The sequence below is a fragment of the Aquarana catesbeiana genome, linkage group LG05 (genome assembly GCF_042186555.1).
Source record: "Aquarana catesbeiana isolate 2022-GZ linkage group LG05, ASM4218655v1, whole genome shotgun sequence".
NCBI lineage: Eukaryota > Metazoa > Chordata > Amphibia > Anura > Ranidae > Aquarana > Aquarana catesbeiana.
This window is the reverse complement of record NC_133328.1, coordinates 570,796,000-570,814,124: the sequence shown is the minus strand read 5'-3', so window position 1 is coordinate 570,814,124 and position 18,125 is coordinate 570,796,000. Positions and strand designations below refer to the sequence as shown.

General features: G+C 43.2%; 1 protein-coding gene across 1 annotated transcript in view; it reads left to right on the top strand.

Annotated features, from left to right (window-relative positions):
* The window catches only part of GDF6 (growth differentiation factor 6), a 62,115-nt gene extending 44,379 nt beyond the window's left edge, over positions 1-17,736 (top strand). The window contains exon 2 of the mRNA XM_073631999.1: positions 15,489-17,736. Within this exon, the coding sequence (XP_073488100.1) occupies positions 15,489-16,360 (872 nt within the window). The 3' untranslated portion in view covers positions 16,361-17,736. The remainder of the gene's footprint in view (positions 1-15,488) is intronic.
* The last annotated feature ends 389 nt before the right edge of the window (positions 17,737-18,125 follow it).

Genomic DNA, 18,125 nt, shown 5'->3' with positions numbered 1-18,125 from the left:
ATGGTCAGAGACTGTGGACATGATACAAGAGATGGTCAGAGACTGTGGATATGATACAAGAGATGGTCAGAGACTGCGGACATGATACATGAGATGGTTAGAGACTGTGGACATAACACAAGAGGTAGTCAGAAACTGCGGGCATGCTGTAGGAGATAGTCAGTGACTGTAAACATGCTTTAGGAGTTGTTGGAGACTGGTGACATCTTTCAGTCATAGACTGAACACATATTATATGAAGTTGCTAGAAATCACTACTACAGTATAGCAGGAAAAAAAGAAAACAGAGATAATTGTCTGCAGGGGACCAGAGGGCTGCAGAAAAAGTGCCAAATGGCCACATGTGGCCCCCGGGACTTCAGGTTAAGCACCAGGGATCTAAAGGGAAGGGGAAAGTGATACAAAAAGTAATAACTGTATAGGGATGTGTTGTTGGTTCAGTTCACACCACAAGTAGGACATGCTGCCTTTTTACACAGTGCAGCTTGTTGTGAAGCACTAAACTGCATGTGTCATAAAGATGAATGAAATCTCTTTCTGTTATGTTTCAATTAAATAAAAATAAAAAAGGAAAAAAAGATTAACAATGTAAGACATTCTAGCAACGCATCACACCGTCCCTTTTCCACATACACCAGAGGCCATGCATTATACAGAGATGAAATATATATGTAATTGAAGACAATGTTATAGAAACATGGACAATGCACTGATGGAGCACATATTATACTGACAACCTGAAATATGACAGAAGTGCCTATTATAAGCTAACGCAATCAATATTTAAACAGTAAAACATAATACACACATTACATAATCACACACATAGGTTGGACTTGATGGACTTGTGTCTTTTTTCAACCTCACCTACTATGTAACTATGTAACTATGTAAAACAATATATAAACATTAACAATATTAACAATACTGATAACAAGTAATCTGCATGGCTTTAGAATTTAAAAAAATAGCATGACAAAATGTGAGCAAGACTAGGATTATAAAAGACATGGGGCACACTGGGGTAGAGCAGGAAAACAAGCTCTGCGGCACCCTTAGCACGCTGTGGTGCTCAATGAGCGTGGCTAGTGGGAGGCTGTTAAAAGGGGATTGAAAATAATCTGTGACTAGTCGCTGTATGCACAGCACACATACAGTATACCCCAGTTCTTGTACTCCTAATTACTGTACCACAACTGACAGTCTCACAGACACAAATAAACCTCAGGACAAAGGATAATTTAAGAAAAAATGTTTCCATTACATATGTTTTTATGCACACAAACAAGATTAGATTTTGTCTTACTGAGTAAACCTTAAAGAAGAACTTCATTAAAACCAACAACTGTTGAGACAATGAACACCTTAGTTAGGGCTATATACAACATAATTTATAGAGTGCAGGGGTCAGGAGTAAGTAACAACAAAACAACACAGAGTGCAGCAGGATGAGCACCACAATGACATCAGAGTCCTCCCTTACATCAAAGTCCCGAGCATTCCCCTATACGTCAGGGTTCCCAGAGTCCCTCCTTACATCAGAATCCCCCTTGTATCAGGGTCCCCAATATTCCTCTATATGCTAGAGTGCCCAGATTCGTCCACAGAGTCCTTTCTTACATATGTGACCCAACAGTTCTCCCTTATGTCAGTGTCCCCTCTTACATCAGTGTCCCCAGTGCCCCCCTTACATCATTGTCGAACAGAGTCTCCCTTTTTGTTCAGTGTCCCCAGAGTCCCCCGTTCATTAGAGTTCTCAGTGCCCCCTTTTACATCAGAGTACCCAGTGTCCCCCCTTATATCAGAGTATTGAGTATTCTCTCCTTACATTAGAGTAGCTAACATTTCCCCTTACATCAGATTTACCTTTACCAGTGTTCCCTCCTTATATCAGGGTTCCCAGAGTCCCTCCTTACATCAGAATCCCCCTTGCATCAGGGTCCCCAATATTCCTCTATACACCAGTGTGCCCAGATTTGCCTCTTTGCATCAGAATCCACAGAGTCCCTTCTTACATCTGTGACCCCGCAGTTCTCCCTTTTGTCAGTGTCCCCAGAGTCCCCTCTTACATCAGTGTCCCCCATTACATCACTGCCTGCAGAGTACCCCTTTCATCAGTGTCCCCAGAGTCCCCCTTTCATTAGAGTTCTCAGTGCCCCCTTTACATCAGAGTACCCAGTGTCCCCCCTTACATCAGAGTATCGAGCATTCTCTCCCTACATTAGAGTATCCAACATTCCCCCTTACATCAGAGTTTCCATCTTTACCAGTGTTCCTCCTTTACATCAGAGTCTGAAGCGTTCCTCCTTAAATCAGAGTCTTACAGAGTCTTACTGTGAATGTCATATAGAGCAGAAAAGATCTATGCACAAAAAGCAGACACATCATAAACTCATCTACAGTGCAAATATAGACCTCTAACTAGAGCTAATTTATCTCCTCTTCTATAATGCACTCCTGTCCTGTATTTACACCTTAACCTGATCTGATCGCAGAGTGGCCATACCTTCGATCCAGGAAGCTGCACCAAATACTGGTTTCATTTTTCTGAATATGGCAGGCTGGTGAATGGTGACATAGGGGAAAGGGAACAGGTTGCGGTCAGAAGGTCTTATTGGCTGCAGGTGGTGGAAATAGATGTCCTCCTTAATATATTCTAAGTAGAGCGTGCCTGTGATTTCTTATAAGGCGCCATCCCTTAACTAGAGAACATGCATTTTACACTCTCCTGACCCCACAGAAACATGGGGAAGGAAAGGAGACTTTTATGGATATTGTTTAAGTGATAGTAAACCGCAAAAAAAAAAAAAAAAGCTCCCCCTGCAGGATGTCATAACCACTTGCTGTCCATCCTATAGCAGTATAATGGCGGCGATCAGTGATTTTTAGTTGGACTGCGACATTGCGGAGGGCAGATCGGACACCTAACTGACATTTTTTACACTTTTTTGGGAACTAGTGACATTATTAAAGTAATCAGTGCTAAAAATATGCACTGTTATTGTACTAGTGACACTGGCAGGGAAGGGGTTAACATCAGGGGCGATCAAGGGGTTAAATGTGTTCCATCACTGTGCGTTCTAACTGTATGGGGGACTATGTGACTGGGGAAACACACAGATCCGTCTTCCTGCATAACAGAAAGACAGGATCTGTGTGATCTCCCCAGTCAGAGCGGAGACCTGCCTTGTTTACACAGGCAGATCCCCGTTCTGTCACTGCGGGGAACGATCGTGGGTGGCCGGCAGACATCGAGTCTGCCGGACCCGCTGATTGGCTCCCCCCCCGCTGGCCAATGGGTGCACCCACAAAAGTGAGTACCCACGCCGACGTACAACTACGGCGATGTGGGATCATGCCCCCTTGCTGCAGTACTGACGGCGGCTGGTCGGCAAGCGGTTAAAGTAACGCAGTGCCATATCTTAAAAAATGGCCTGGTCATGAAGGAGGGGTAAGACTCCCAGAGCTGAAGTGGTTAATGTGTAGTATGCATCGCAACTAGCACATTATGACAGACTTACTTTAAAATGAAGCGTTCCAGTGGCACGCTGTTAGCACTGTCAGCGCTTCTATTTTCACCTGCTCCTCCTTCTGGGTTCACCAGCTTCGGACGTTTGAATGGACGAGCCATGGTGGTGTCACTCCTGTGCATGTATATGAGAGTCATGGCTGTGTGTAAAGAGCTCTGAATGGACGGCAGCCAATGTGACAGTGTCTCTGCAAGGAGTCCCCCGATCCACCTATACTAATCATACCAGTGATCCTTTCACAGCCAGCACTGAAACAACTGCTGTCAGTTACCCCGAGTATTTAGTGATGTCACTCCCCCAGTCTAGCTCATGCTTAGTGATTGGCTGCTAGACCTAAGCACTGTCACAAAGGAGGAGGTCGCATGCTCCTTCATACCGGGTGGTAGTGCTAGAGATAGAGGACAGCTGTGAAGAGGAAAGAGCAGTGAGGGAATGCTGGTAGGGTTGCCACCTGTCCGGGATTCACCCGGACAGTCCGGGTTTTGAATCATGTGCCTGGGTTTCAGTCCACCTGAAACCCGGACACATTATTCAGAAAGGAATGTGGCTCGGAATGTGGCTTGACAGGATGGTGAGGGGGCACTATGTTCGCCACATTACTATTCTCTTTGTCCAAAGGTGTCCCAGGTCTGTTACAATCCTATAGTGTATATGAAAACTAACTGTGCACCAAAAAAGTGTTCGGGTTTGGCTTGAAGAAAAAGTGGCAACCCTAAGCGCTGGTTAGGTGCATATAAGGGGGTCAGGGGTCCTGCATAGGAAGGTTAGAGTGTCTCTTTAACACATGTTTCAGTGAGTGCTGGGAGGCCCGTACATTTGTTTTGGCCATGCATGTGCATTGGGATGCCATTAAAATGAATGGCAAAACATGGCAAGTGAATGGTGAAATGTACTGTACATGCACAGAGAGTTGTTGTTATATGTGTTAGTGTGCAGTACAATTTGCAAACGAAAATGGATAGTGGCTTAAAAGCGTAGGCATATAGCTATACTGTACATACAGTTGAAATGCATAGATCTGAACTCTCCTACTGAACAAAATCTTTTAATTCTGTTTAGCCAGTTTTGTAATTCATTCATCTCTGCCAGACACTGTGTGATGGGACATCAATAAAAAGGTCATCTTTAGGCTCCTTTTACATTCGCACATATCCAAAGCCGCACGGTTTCCAGTGCGACTTTGGAGCATGACTTTCATGCAACTTTTGGTGCGACTTTTGGTGCGACCTTGGTCTGACTTTACATTCTCTGGGCCAAAGTCGCAACAAAAATCAGACCAAAGTAGTGCAGGAACCTTTTCTGAAGTTGCAGCGACTTCTGTAGTCTCAGTAGGAATGTCTCTCATAGAAATACACTGAATTTTACATGTGCTGCGACTTGGGGTCTCACAAGTCGAATCCCAAGTTGCACAAGTGTGAAAGGAACCTAAGAGGCCATAATCTTTTACTGCTGATAAAATTGAAATAGTGGGAAGATAAAAGACCACCAATGTGTTTTGGGGTCCAAACAGAACCCCTTTATCAGGGTCTAAATACATGAAAAGGCTTCCTATAAGACTGAAAAGTTAATAAAACATATTCTATGTAAAAAAAACACAATAGATGACCATTTGTTTTTCTCCATTTCAGTAAACACAATGCAGCTTAGTTAAGGTTGTGATTGGATAGAAAGAGAATGGTTCCTCATCTCTGTGTACTCTTCTCCATTCAGCAAGCTCCATTTGTTAGATTGCTTTAGAGTTTGACTGGCTTACAGTACTGTTGCTTCCTCTTCTGGTTGGAAACTGCTGTGTAGGAGATTATGATGAGGAAAGTGGAAAAATAGCACTTGACCCGTAGGGTTATCTCACTGGTATTGCTATCTTAAAGTATTGATATTGAAGTAAATGATATGGTTCATGTTATTATTATTTTTTTAAACCCAATTAATTAACTAAAATGGTAGGATTTATTATTCCTGTTCTCATATTTATCAGTGTTCTAGTATATTGATTATCTATTTAAAGAGGAAGTAAAGTCTTCCTCTTTAATTGTACCTACAGGTAAGCCTATAGTAAGCCTAACCTGTAGGTACCATAAATATCTCCTAAACTTGCACCATTTAGGAGATATTTACTATATATGCTGCCGCTGCGGAACGGCCCGCTTTTCAATACTAATGGCTATTTGGTTTTTAAATACGACCCCGAGGAGGGGATATTGTATTTATATTATATATTTATATTGGACTGATATGGAGATGTCCTTATGTTTCCTCAACATGAAGGCACACCCCCCCCCCCCCAAAAAAAAAAATTCACTGGATACTTTTTGGGTTGTCCCCCTGGCTTTTATTGGAATGACGTTGTGTCTGGACCTATTAGGCTTATCAGAAGTATTATTTCAAAAACATTTAATGCCCCGTACACGCGGTCGGAAAATGTTCAATGGGAGCTTGTTGTTGAAATTCTGACCGTGTGTAGGCTCTATCGGACATTTTTCATCGTAATTTCCGTCACACAAAATTAGAGATCTGGATCACAAATTTTCCGTTGTCGTAAATTCCGATTGTGTGTACACAATTCCGACGCACAAAGTTCCACGCATGCTCGGAATCAAGCAGAAGAGCCGCACTGGCTATTGAACTTCATTTTTCTCGGCTCGTCGTATGTGTTGAACGTCACCGCGTTCTTGACATTTAGAATTTCCGACAAGATTTGTGTGACCGTGTGTTACAAGACAAGTTTGAGCCAACATCCATTGGAAAAAATCCATGGATTTTGATGTCGGAATGTCCGATTGTGTGTTTTTGCACATTTCTGACTGTTTTACCAATGGTTGGGTTTATTTTCAGTACTCCTCGGTTCTTCTGCTACAGTCTGCTAAAGGCAGCTGCGATGGACCACAAGTCATTCAGGAGGCTTATGGGCAGTGGCACTGGATAAAGAGCTCTAATGTAAGAAACCATTGAAAACATTTCAGCTCTATTGCATTCTCTCCAGACAGAAAAAGTCCACATGTAACCAACCTTTCTGTTTTTAGTTTATTTTCAAGAGTTAAACCACCAGTTTCTGGCAACTCTCAGACTCCACTGGTTGTGCTTGGGTGTCCATGTCATCACTTTGACTGTTATGGGGGGGTCCCATTCTTCCTGCTGAATTTATAATTGATTATATGCTATAGCATTATGCACTGTGCACACCCCACTGAACAGGAGGAATTAATTTGCACATGCAACCCCGTGTCTTGCTTGATTTGCATTGTTTTGCTACATATATGTAATAGAGTGTTGTACCTTGCTTTGTGCCAAATTTGTGTCCAAATCATTTGGTGGATGGGGGATTATGGTGTTGTGTTTGTCAGGGATGGGCTTGGCCCCTTAGTTCCAGTGAAGGAAACTCTTAAGCCCCATACACACTATCAGATTTTCTGCTGATTTTTGTCTTCAGATTTACCAAAACCACATAATATGAGGTCAAACCTTAGGAGTTTCAATTTGTTTCCAATCAGGCAGGCCCCTGCACTACATGGTTTTGGTAAATCTGAAGACAAAAATCAGCAGAAAATCTGATATTGTGTATGGGGCTTAAAGACGTCAGCATACGAAGACATTTTGGACAATTTCATGCTCCCAACTTTGTAGGAAGAGTTTGGGGATGGCCCCTTCCTGTGCCACCATGACTGCACACCGGTGCACAAAGCAAGGTCCCTAAAGACATGGATGAGAGAGTTTGGGGTGGAGGAACTTGACTGGCCTGCACAGAGTCCTGACCTCAACCTGATAAAACACCTTTGGGATGAATTAAGCCTCGTACACACGATTGGATTTTCCGCAGACAAAGCATCAGACTTTTGTCCGAAGGGCGTGTGCCAGGAACTTGTCTTGCATACTAACGGCACACAATTGTCGGCCAACAAACACGAACGTAGTGACGTACTATGTGGAATTTCAGCTCTTGAGCGCCATCCTTTGGACACCTTCTGCTAATGTTGTGTTTGATGAGCATTGATTCCAATCATGCGTGTTTGTAGTTTGGACTTTTGTGTGACGGACTTGTGCACAGACGATACGAAAATCTGACAACAGACCGTTGTCCGCTGAATATTTACTAGCCTGTCATCCAACATTTGTTGGCGGAAAGTTGGCCAACAATTGTCTGATAGAGCGCACTAACAGTCAGATTTTAGGCAAACAGTCTGTCATCACACAATTCCCTGATGAAAATCCGATCGTGTGTACGAGGCTTCAGAGCGGAGACTGGGAGCCAGGCCTTCTCTTCCACATTGGTGCCCGACCTCACAAATACGCTTCAAAAAAAAAAAACGGCCAAACATTTCCATAGACACACTCCGAAACCTTGTGGACAGCCTTTCCAGAGGAAGCTGTTATAGCTGCAAAGGGTGGGCCAACTCAATATTGAACCCTACGGACGAAGACTGGGATTCCATTAAAGTTCATGTGTGTGTAAAGGCAGGAGTCCCAATACTTTTGGTAATATGGTGTATATGTAGTGGAGTGTAGCCGTTGATCACTGCATAAAGTTTGCAATTTAAGCAATATCTTTTGTTGGTTAGCTTAAGTTATTAAAGATTCAGGCTTTTGGGACCTTCCTCATGTCCCTACTACATACAGTATGTGTACAAGCAGCCCATGATCTATGGATACCCTTGGTTGATCATAGACAGGCTGAACTCCAGGCAGACATAAAAACAACCTCAATGTGTGCAGTTGTGCATTAATCAAAATCATTAAATGAAATTTGAAATACAACAGGCACTTAAATTTGATTAGGAACCAACATCTTGTAATTCCCTGTAAAGTAGAATGCATGCAAATATACAGACAAGAAAAATATCAATGTGTTGTGTTCATCAGTCTGCTGCCCTGTCTTCACTGTCTAATTATGGGCTGTGGGTTTGGAGGTGACCATGAATATTGCATGTCTGCAGACTGTAGTGGAGAAAAGTCAGGGCACCAGGCAGGTAGATTGACAAAAATACAAATCCTCTAGCAGATAAAACTGTATTTATATTTGTACTTCATCTGTGGTTTATACTTTTAGATATTCAATCGAGAAAGGAGAGGATATATAATTGTATCTGTGCAGACTGAATGGAGACAGATTGCAAATTACATTTTTGAAAGTAAAGCAAAATTCTGAATGGTTAACAGTGTTTGTAGTTTTTATTCGGGAAAGTCTATTTCAAAATCAAATGTTAAATACAAACTAAATTTTGAACGACATTTGCCAAGTCATCAAATCTACTGAGCATTTTTGTATGTATGTTCGTTAAAAAATCTACCAGTCCTTGTCCATCTTTAGACATACCTCCCAACATTTTGAGATGGGAATGAGGGACTCCTACTAGCAAATGTATGTAGACATAGGACACACCCCCTGACACACCCCCTTAAAGGAGAATTAACCAAAAAAAAGATTCATTAAACCCACAAGGACTTTTTACTACTACTATTCCTTTATATTGGCTTTTAAAATTGACAAATGCAGCAATTTATAATTTGGATGGAAAGTTTAGCACTGGGAAATACTTTTTGAAAGATAAAAAGTGTATTTTATATACAACTATATAGATCAGACCAAAATGAGGGACAAATGAGGAGGAAAGAGGGACAGAGGGACATTGCTCCAAATTATTATTTCAGATAACCTATATAGTGCTGTCAATTTACGCAGCGCTTTACATATACATTGTACATTCACATCAGTCCCTACCCTCAAGGAGCTTACAATCTAAGGTCCCTAACTCTTATTCATACATACTAGGGACAATTTAGACAGGATCCAATTAACCTACCAGCATGTCTTTGGAGTGTGGGAGGAAACCGGAGTACCCGGAGGAAACCCACGCAGACACAGGGAGAACATGCAAACTCCAGGCAGGTAGTGTCGTGGTTGGGATTCAAACCAGTGACCCTTCTTACTGCTAGGTGAGAGTGCTACCCACTACATCACTGTGCCACCCTCAAACTGGAGTGCCCGGACAGGGACAATCCCTCAAAATCAGGGACAGTTGGGAGCTATGTTCAGATGGGATGCCATGGGTCACTTTAAGCTACAGTGCCTTGAAAAAGTATTTATACCCCTTGACATTTTCCAAATTTTTTCATGTTACAACCAAAAATGTAAATGTATTTTATTAGGATTTTTTTGCAAATTAATATGTGAAAAGTGTGACATGCATTTGTATTCAGCCCCCCTGAGTCAATACTTTGTAGAACCACCTTTTACTGCAATTACAGCTGCAAGTCTTTTTGGGGGGATGTCTCTTCCAGCTTTGCATGTCTAGAGAGTGACATTTTTGCCCATTCTTCTTTGCAAAATAGCTCAAGCTCTGTCAGACTGCTTCTCTAATTAATGCTCTCCTTGTCCGGCCTCTCAGTTTAGGTGGATGGCCATGTCTTGATAGGTTTGCAGTTGTGCCATACTCTTTTCATTTTCAGATGATGGATTGAACAGTGCTCTCTGTGAGATGGTCAAAACTTATGATATTTTTTAATAACCTAATCCTGCTTTAAACTTCTCCACAACTTTATCCCTGACCTGTCTGGTGTGTTCCTTGGCCTTCAGGATGCTGTTTGTTCACTAAGGTTCTCTAACAAATCTCTGAGGGCTTCACAGAACAGCTGTATTTATACTGAGATTATATTACACACAGGTGGACTCTATTTACTAATTAGGTGACTTTTGAAGGCAATTGGTTCCACTAGATTTTAGTTAGGGGTATCAGAGTAAAGGGGGCTGAATACAAATGCACGCCACACTTTTCAGACATTTATTTGTAAACAATTTTGAAAACCATTTATCATTTTCCTTCGACTTCAGTATGTGCCACTTTGTGTTGGTCTAGTGACATTAAATCCACCAATAAAATAATAATAACATGACAAAATGTGGAAAATTTCAAGAGGTGCATAGCTGCCAACAGTCCCGATTTACCCGGGACATTTACGGTTTTTAGACCCTTTTCCCGGTCTGTCTGTGTCCTGGGAAAAATTTGGCATTGTCCTGGCAACTCTTCACCGGCTGACCACCGGCCGCAGCTCCCGGCTGTGAAGAAATGGCCAAGGGGATCTCTATGCGGCTAGCAGGTCTCTTCCGTGTGTACAGTGTAGAGGGGAGAGGCCTCCAACTCGGGCAGTTAATCGGCTTCTCTCTTTAGTGTACTAGAAGAGCAATTAACTTGTACACTGATGCCGGTTAGCTGTTCATGTCGGAGGCCCCTCCCCTCTGTACACAGGGAAGAGACCTGCTAGCTGGAGGGAGATCCCGTGGGCACCACAGAGCTGCCGTCCACCCCCCTCTTAGTGAGCTGACAGCCATCAGGGGGAGATGCTGCAGGCATGTCTGCACCCTCTCCTGTACCATGCCTGCACCCTCTCCTGTACCATGTCTGCACCCTCTCCTGTACCATGCCTGCACCCTCTCCTGTACCATGCCTGCACCCTCTCCTGTACCATGTCTGCACCCTCTCCTGTACCATGCCTGCACCCTCTCCTGTACCATGCCTGCACCCTCTCCTGTACCATGTCTGCACCCTCTCCTGTACCATGCCTGCACCCTCTCCTGTACCATGCCTGCACCCTCTCCTGTACCATGTCTGCACCCTCTCCTGTACCATGCCTGCACCCTCTCCTGTACCATGCCTGCACCCTCTCCTGTACCATGTCTGCACCCTCTCCTGTACCATGCCTGCACCCTCTCCTGTACCATGCCTGCACCCTCTCCTGTACCATGTCTGCACCCTCTCCTGTAACATGTCTGCACCCTCTCCTGTACCATGCCTGCACCCTCTCCTGTACCATGTCTGCACCCTCTCCTGTACCATGCCTGCGCCCTCTCCTGTACCATGTGTGCGCCCTCTCCTGTACCATGTCTGCACCCTCTCCTGTACCATGTCTGCACCCTCTCCTGTACCATGCCTGCACCCTCTCCTGTACCATGCCTGCACCCTCTCCTGTACCATGTCTGCACCCTCTCCTGTACCATGCCTGCACCCTCTCCTGTACCATGTCTGCACCCTCTCCTGTTCCATGCCTGCACCCTCTCCTGTACCATGCCTGCACCCTCTCCTGTACCATGTCTGCACCCTCTCCTGTAACATGTCTGCACCCTCTCCTGTACCATGCCTGCACCCTCTCCTGTACCATGTCTGCACCCTCTCCTGTACCATGCCTGCACCCTCTCCTGTACCATGTCTGCACCCTCTCCTGTACCATGTCTGCACCCTCTCCTGTACCATGTCTGCACCCTCTCCTGTACCATGCCTGCACCCTCTCCTGTACCATGTCTGCACCCTCTCCTGTACCATGTGTGCGCCCTCTCCTGTACCATGTGTGCGCCCTCTCCTGTACCATGTCTGCACCCTCTCCTGCACCATGTGTGCGCCCTCTCCTGTACCATGTCTGCACCCTCTCCTGTACCATGTCCGCACCCTCTCACCCTCTCCTGTACCATGTCCGCACACCCTCTCTGATTTAGATTTAGGTTTTGCCTTTCAATAGAAATGAAAGGCAAAACATTTGTGTATAGATATAAAAAGCATTATAAAATTTTTTTACATTTTTTAACCAGTTGCCGACCACCCTCCGCAGTTATACTGCGGCAAGTTGGCTCGGCTGCATGAATTGCCATACCGGTACGATGGTTCATGCATTAGCTTCTTTGCGTGCTGATTGGCCAGCAGGGGAGCCAATCAGCAGGTCTGGAGGACTCGATGTCCGCTGGCCGCCCGCAATCATTCCCTGCAGAGACGGAACGGGGATATGCTGAAGTAAACAAGGCAGATCTCTGTTCTGACAGGAGATTACACTGAGATCTTGTCTTTCTGCTATGCAGGAAGACCGATCTCTGTGTTATCCCAGGCAGCCCATCCCCATACAGTTAGAAAACACCCAGGGAGCACAGTTAACCCCTTGATCGCCCCTGATGTTAACCCCTTCCCTGCCAGTGTCATTTATACTGTGTTAGTGCATATTTTTAGCACTGTTCAATGTAATAATGTCCCTGGTTCCCAATAAAGTGTCAATAATGTCAGTTAGGTGTCCGATCTGTCTGCTGCAATGTTGCAGTCCCACCGCCATTACTAGTAAAAAATAAATAAATTATAACAATGCCATAAATCTATCCCATATTTTGTAGACACTATAGCTTTTGCGCAAACCAATTAATATACGTTGGTTGGGGTTTTTTTTTTACCAAAAATATGTAGCAGAATACATATTGGCCTAAATTGATGAAGAAATTAGATTTTTATTTTTTTTTTTTATTGAGAATGTTTTATAGCAGAAAATAAAAAATATTGTGTTTTTTTCAAAATGTACATTTTTTTTTGTTTATAGCGCAAAAATAAAAACCGCAGAGGTGATCAAATACCACTAAAAGAAAGCTCTATTTTATTTGTGTACAGTGTTGCAATTGTCAGCTGCAGTAACGCAGTGCCGTATCGTAAAAAATGGCCTGGTCATTAAGAGAATAAAACCTTCCAGGCTGAAGTGGTTAAAAGTGATCACATGCTCTCTGTCCTCAGCTGCATAAGAGCTGGGGGAGAAGAAACATCAGCACACTGAGCTTCCCAGTGAAAGGCTGTGCAGGGAAGGGAGGGGCGCGTGTCAGAACAAGTCTGATCATTGGAGAAGAGCAGTCTGAGTTCCCATCATAGCCAGAGAACTGACCACAGTGTGTCCCTCTGCTTAGTGTGGTCAGTTTTTAATAGGAAAGCAGAGGGACTGTCAGGAACACCAGGGATTTCACACAAAGGAAGCAACACAAAGAGAACAGGATACTTTTCATACAAGTACATGGTACAGCAGGCACATATTAGGAATATGAAATGTTGGGTTTACATATTCTTTAAGCCCTAGTCATACCTGTGCATTTTGGTACATTTCAGGAGTGAAGAGCTGAGTGTTTTAGACATGTTTTACATGTGTTTTGTGTGTTACCATTCTTCCCTATAAAACACATGTTTTGCCACAAACCACACCAAAGATGTGGCCAATCCGATTTTTGTAACGTGCCACATCCTTAAAGTGATTGTAAAATCCAGTTTAAAAAAAAAAAAAAAAAATAACAAACATGTTATACTTGCCCCCTTTGTGCAGTTGGTTTTGCACAGAGCAGCCCGGATCCTCCTCTTCTCGGGTCCCTTTTTGCTGCTCCTGGCCCCTCCCTCCTATCGAGTGCCCCCAAGTCAGCAGCTTTCTATGGGGTCACCCAAGCCGAGTCACAGCTTCGTGTGTCCATTCAGACATGGAGCCCCCGACCTGGACCCACCCCCTTTCTCCCCTGATTAGCTGACTGACTTTAATTTACAGCCACGGGAGCCAATGGTGCTGCTGCTGTGTCTCAGCCAATCAGGAGGAGTGTCCCGGATGGCTTAGACATTTGTGGACCTTGTAGAAGAGAGATGGGGCTCAGGTAAGTATTTAGGGGGGTGCTGGGGTGGCTGCTACACACAAAAGGTTTTTTTTTATCTTAATGCATAGAATGCATTAGGATAAAAAAAAAAATCTGCCTTTACAACTCCGTGTTGAATCAGAATGGAAAAAGGATATGATATATATGACACCCGTATTAATTACAATTTTTCCTCCATGGTGTAATAGAGCAAAAGTAGACCCATGTGATCCCTATGGGTGGCCAAATATAAGTGGAGGTGCATCCTATATCCTCGTAAATCCAGTCTGGTCAGTAAAAAGTAGACCTAGATGCAAACTTATTGCACTAGGACCACCAAAAATGAATGGACCCAGATGTGGGTAGATATAGGCATACACACATCTGCTTACACCGGTCACCCATAAGGATGCATTTTCAATCTGTGTAATTATGTGTCAAACATGGACTGCCAGAACATCTGCATGAAAGGTAAATACTGACTGACACCAGGCTCTAGAGTCTTTCTTGTGATCTTTGAGAAGGAATAACTTCACATTAAAAACAGTTAGGGAGGTCTGGGATGGCTTAAGGCTCAAGGTTTTTTTTTTTTACCTTAAGGCATTCTATGCCTTAAGTTAAAAAACCTTCTGGATGCAGCTCCCTCCCAGTCCCCCTTTATAGTTACCTGAGCCCCATCTCGATCCAGTGATGTGCATTGAGAGCAGCGGCTCTCCCGACTCTCTCTCCCCTCATTGGCTCACACAGCAGCGGGAGAAATCGTCTCCTGCTGCTGTCAATCAGAGCCACTGAACCAATGAGGAGAGAGCAGGGGGCAGGGCTGAGCCGTACTCTGTGTGTGTGAATGGACAAGAGGCTTGCTATTGGGGGCACTTGGCAGGGGGGAGGAGCCAGAACTACCAACGGGGAATCCAAAACGTAGAGGACACGGCTGCTTTGTGCAAAACCACTGCACAGAGCAGGTAAATATAAAGTTTTTCTTTTTTATTCTTTCCTTTAGAATCACTTGAAGCTATTTTACTGCTTATTAAGAATATGCAAATAGTTTAATGTCCTTAGTTTAGGTACAGGTGCACTTTTATGTTTATCACTAACAGGTTAACGATTCATGGCTGAAGCATCTGTTTCTTATGTAATTTATAAATAAAGCTGTAAATATTTTAGGCAGTCTCTAGAACAGATGGTGGCTGCATATAAGGCTCCAAAAATGTTATATTTTCTTCACAACTGCCATAAAATATTAGGCTAATTCTTTCATGGCACTACAAGTCCCAGCATGCTGCTCAAGGCCTTGTAGTTCCATAGCAGTTCTGAAGCCAGGGTTTATGGTGCTGTGGAAACCTTTGTTCCTTTAGCTCATTATTAATTATTAACACTTTTTTATTGTGTTCTACAAGACTTTGTGATACAAGCATGGTCTTTGATACAGTAAGATGACTGAACTATATTTAGTGATAATTAGATGAAGAGCCTTGAAGTTCCTAGTAGTTACAACAGGTAGACAGGACACGTTCCAGACTGTTAAGTGAAACTGACAGCATTTTTTTCCTTTTATCTTGCAGACGATCTCTCCCATTCTCCTGCTAGAAGACAGAGGTATTTGTTTGATGTATCAACTTTGTCAGACAAAGAAGTACTAGTGGGAGCTGAGCTAAGGATCTTTCGTAAAACTCCCATGGAGCTGGCAAAAGCCCCCTTGGGGCTGTACCACCTGCAGATTTTGCCTTGCTCATCCAAAACCCCATGGGATTCCATCACACTGGACCTGCGGGAAACTACTGTGCCAGGATGGGAAGTCTTTGACGTGTGGAAAAGCCTGGATGACTTAAGAATCAGAAAGCAGCTTTGCTTGGAGTTAAAAGCCATCTCAGCCACCTCGGGGCTTGAGGTGAACCTAAAAAGTTTAGGTTTGGCTAGAAAACCCAGATCGCAACAGGAGAAGGCGCTTCTGGTGGTATTCACCAAATCCAAGAAGAAGAACCTTTATAATGAGCTAAAGGAGCAGGTTCATTCTTCCAAGGGGCTGGAAAAAGAGGCCAGATTTCAATTTAAAACCAAGAGAAAAAGAAGGACAACTTTTAATAGTCGTCATGGAAAACGTCACGGAAGGAAATCTCGACTTAGATGTAGCAAAAAGCCGCTCCATGTGAACTTTAAGGAATTGGGCTGGGATGATTGGATTATAGCTCCCTTAGAATATGAAGCATATCACTGCGAGGGAGTCTGTGATTTTCCTTTAAGGTCTCATCTAGAACCCACCAACCATGCAATTATCCAGACCTTAATGAACTCTATGGACCCAGGATCTACTCCTCCTAGCTGTTGCGTCCCTACCAAATTGACTCCTATCAGCATTCTTTACATTGACGCTGGTAATAACGTGGTCTACAAACAATATGAGGATATGGTGGTAGAGTCCTGTGGTTGCAGGTAGCAGATGCTAGTTTGGTGACTCTCAGTCTTATCGGAATTGATAGGATGGAAAACACAAAAAGAACTAAGGGACAAGAGCGGGCTGGTCCAGGACCGAGTTGTGTAAAATTTCAGGGGAGAAGTGGTAACATACGTCTGGCCCCTCCTTTTACCCTAGCAGGATATATCATACGCTGCAAGAAAGGCACTGATCAGTGACTGCATGGTGTGCACTGTGCTTTTCACAGACACTTTACATATAAAGCTACACATTTCTAACCACGGGTGAGCAAAGAAAGCCACGACCACCTTTAATTAGGTCATATTTTCTATAAATCCTCCAGATGGAAGGCGGTTATTAGCTGATCTTTCAAACTGAGCTAAAAAAGAAAAAAAAAAAAAAAAAGAGAACTTGGTTAGAGCTTTGGTTGTCATTTGTCTGATTAGAGTTCACAGTGAGTTCTCTACAATAGTCTCATGTTCCTTGTAAGATGGCGGGAGGAGGTGGAAGCGAGTCTGATGGTGGCACTTTGTTATCCCTCCCCATTAAATCTGATGGAACCCACACCATCCAGATCTAGCGGTGGGAGTCACGTCTGGCTAGAAAAGGATTATGTTGCTGCTTTTTCTTTCTGTTGATTTTTGAAGTGTACACAAGATGCAGTGGCAGGCACCTGTTCAAACTGAGCCCATTTAAGATTACAGGAGAGTAATAGTCTGTTCTTTTCATGGGCTGGCATGCGGAGAGTAATGAGAGCAGCCAACAAGCATACAAGCCCCAATAAAAGTTTTTCTTTTCCCAACTACCTTCCTTATCGTAGCAAGTAATCCAAAGGATGATCCACATCACTTCACAGGCAGAGGTCACTTAGTAGACACAATGACACACAGCTGAAAGAGAAGGAAGGGTGAAAACTGAGATATTAAGGTGAATTGAGTGTCTGACGGGACAAAGAGAAAAAATTGTTTCAAAAAGTGGGACTTTTAAGGCACATCATATTACATTAAAATACTTTTTTTTAATTATTACAGTCAACTTCCATAAAATACTCTTCATTTTGTTGTACAAAATGCCATAGAACAATACAAAACAGATATTAAAAGCATAGTATTGACGTAACAGTATATGATGTCACAAAATACGAGGCCTCTCCTTCCAACCTTTCAAACCCTTCGCGTAATTATACCAGGATAATGTATATATAATTTTCAACAATTTTGATTACTTTTGTACAGATGTTTTTGTGAATGAATAAATACACCGTTGAAATGGATAATGTCCATGAAACACGGTGGGCCACAAGAAATCAGTATTTTGTGACATCATATACTGTTTAGTCACTAATATGCTTTTAATATCTGTTTTGTATTGTTCTATGACATTTAACAACAGAATGAAGAGTATATTTGTTGACTTTGTTAACAAAGCTAATAAAGGGTCTGGAGGATCTTAGTTATGAGGAAAGGTTGCGAGCACTGAACTTATTCTCTCTGGAGAAGAGACGCTTGAGAGGGGATATGATTTCAATTTACAAATACCGGACTGGTGACCCCTCAATAGGGATAAAACTTTTTCGCAGAAGAGAGTTTACCAAGACTCGTGGCCACTCATTAAAATTAGAAGAAAAGAGGTTTAATCTTAAACTACGTAGAGGGTTCTTTACTGTAAGAGCGGCAAGGATGTGGAATTCCCTTCCACAGGCGGTGGTCTCAGCGGGGAGCATTGATAGCTTCAAGAAACTATTAGATAAGCACCTGAATGACCACAACATACAGGGATATACAAT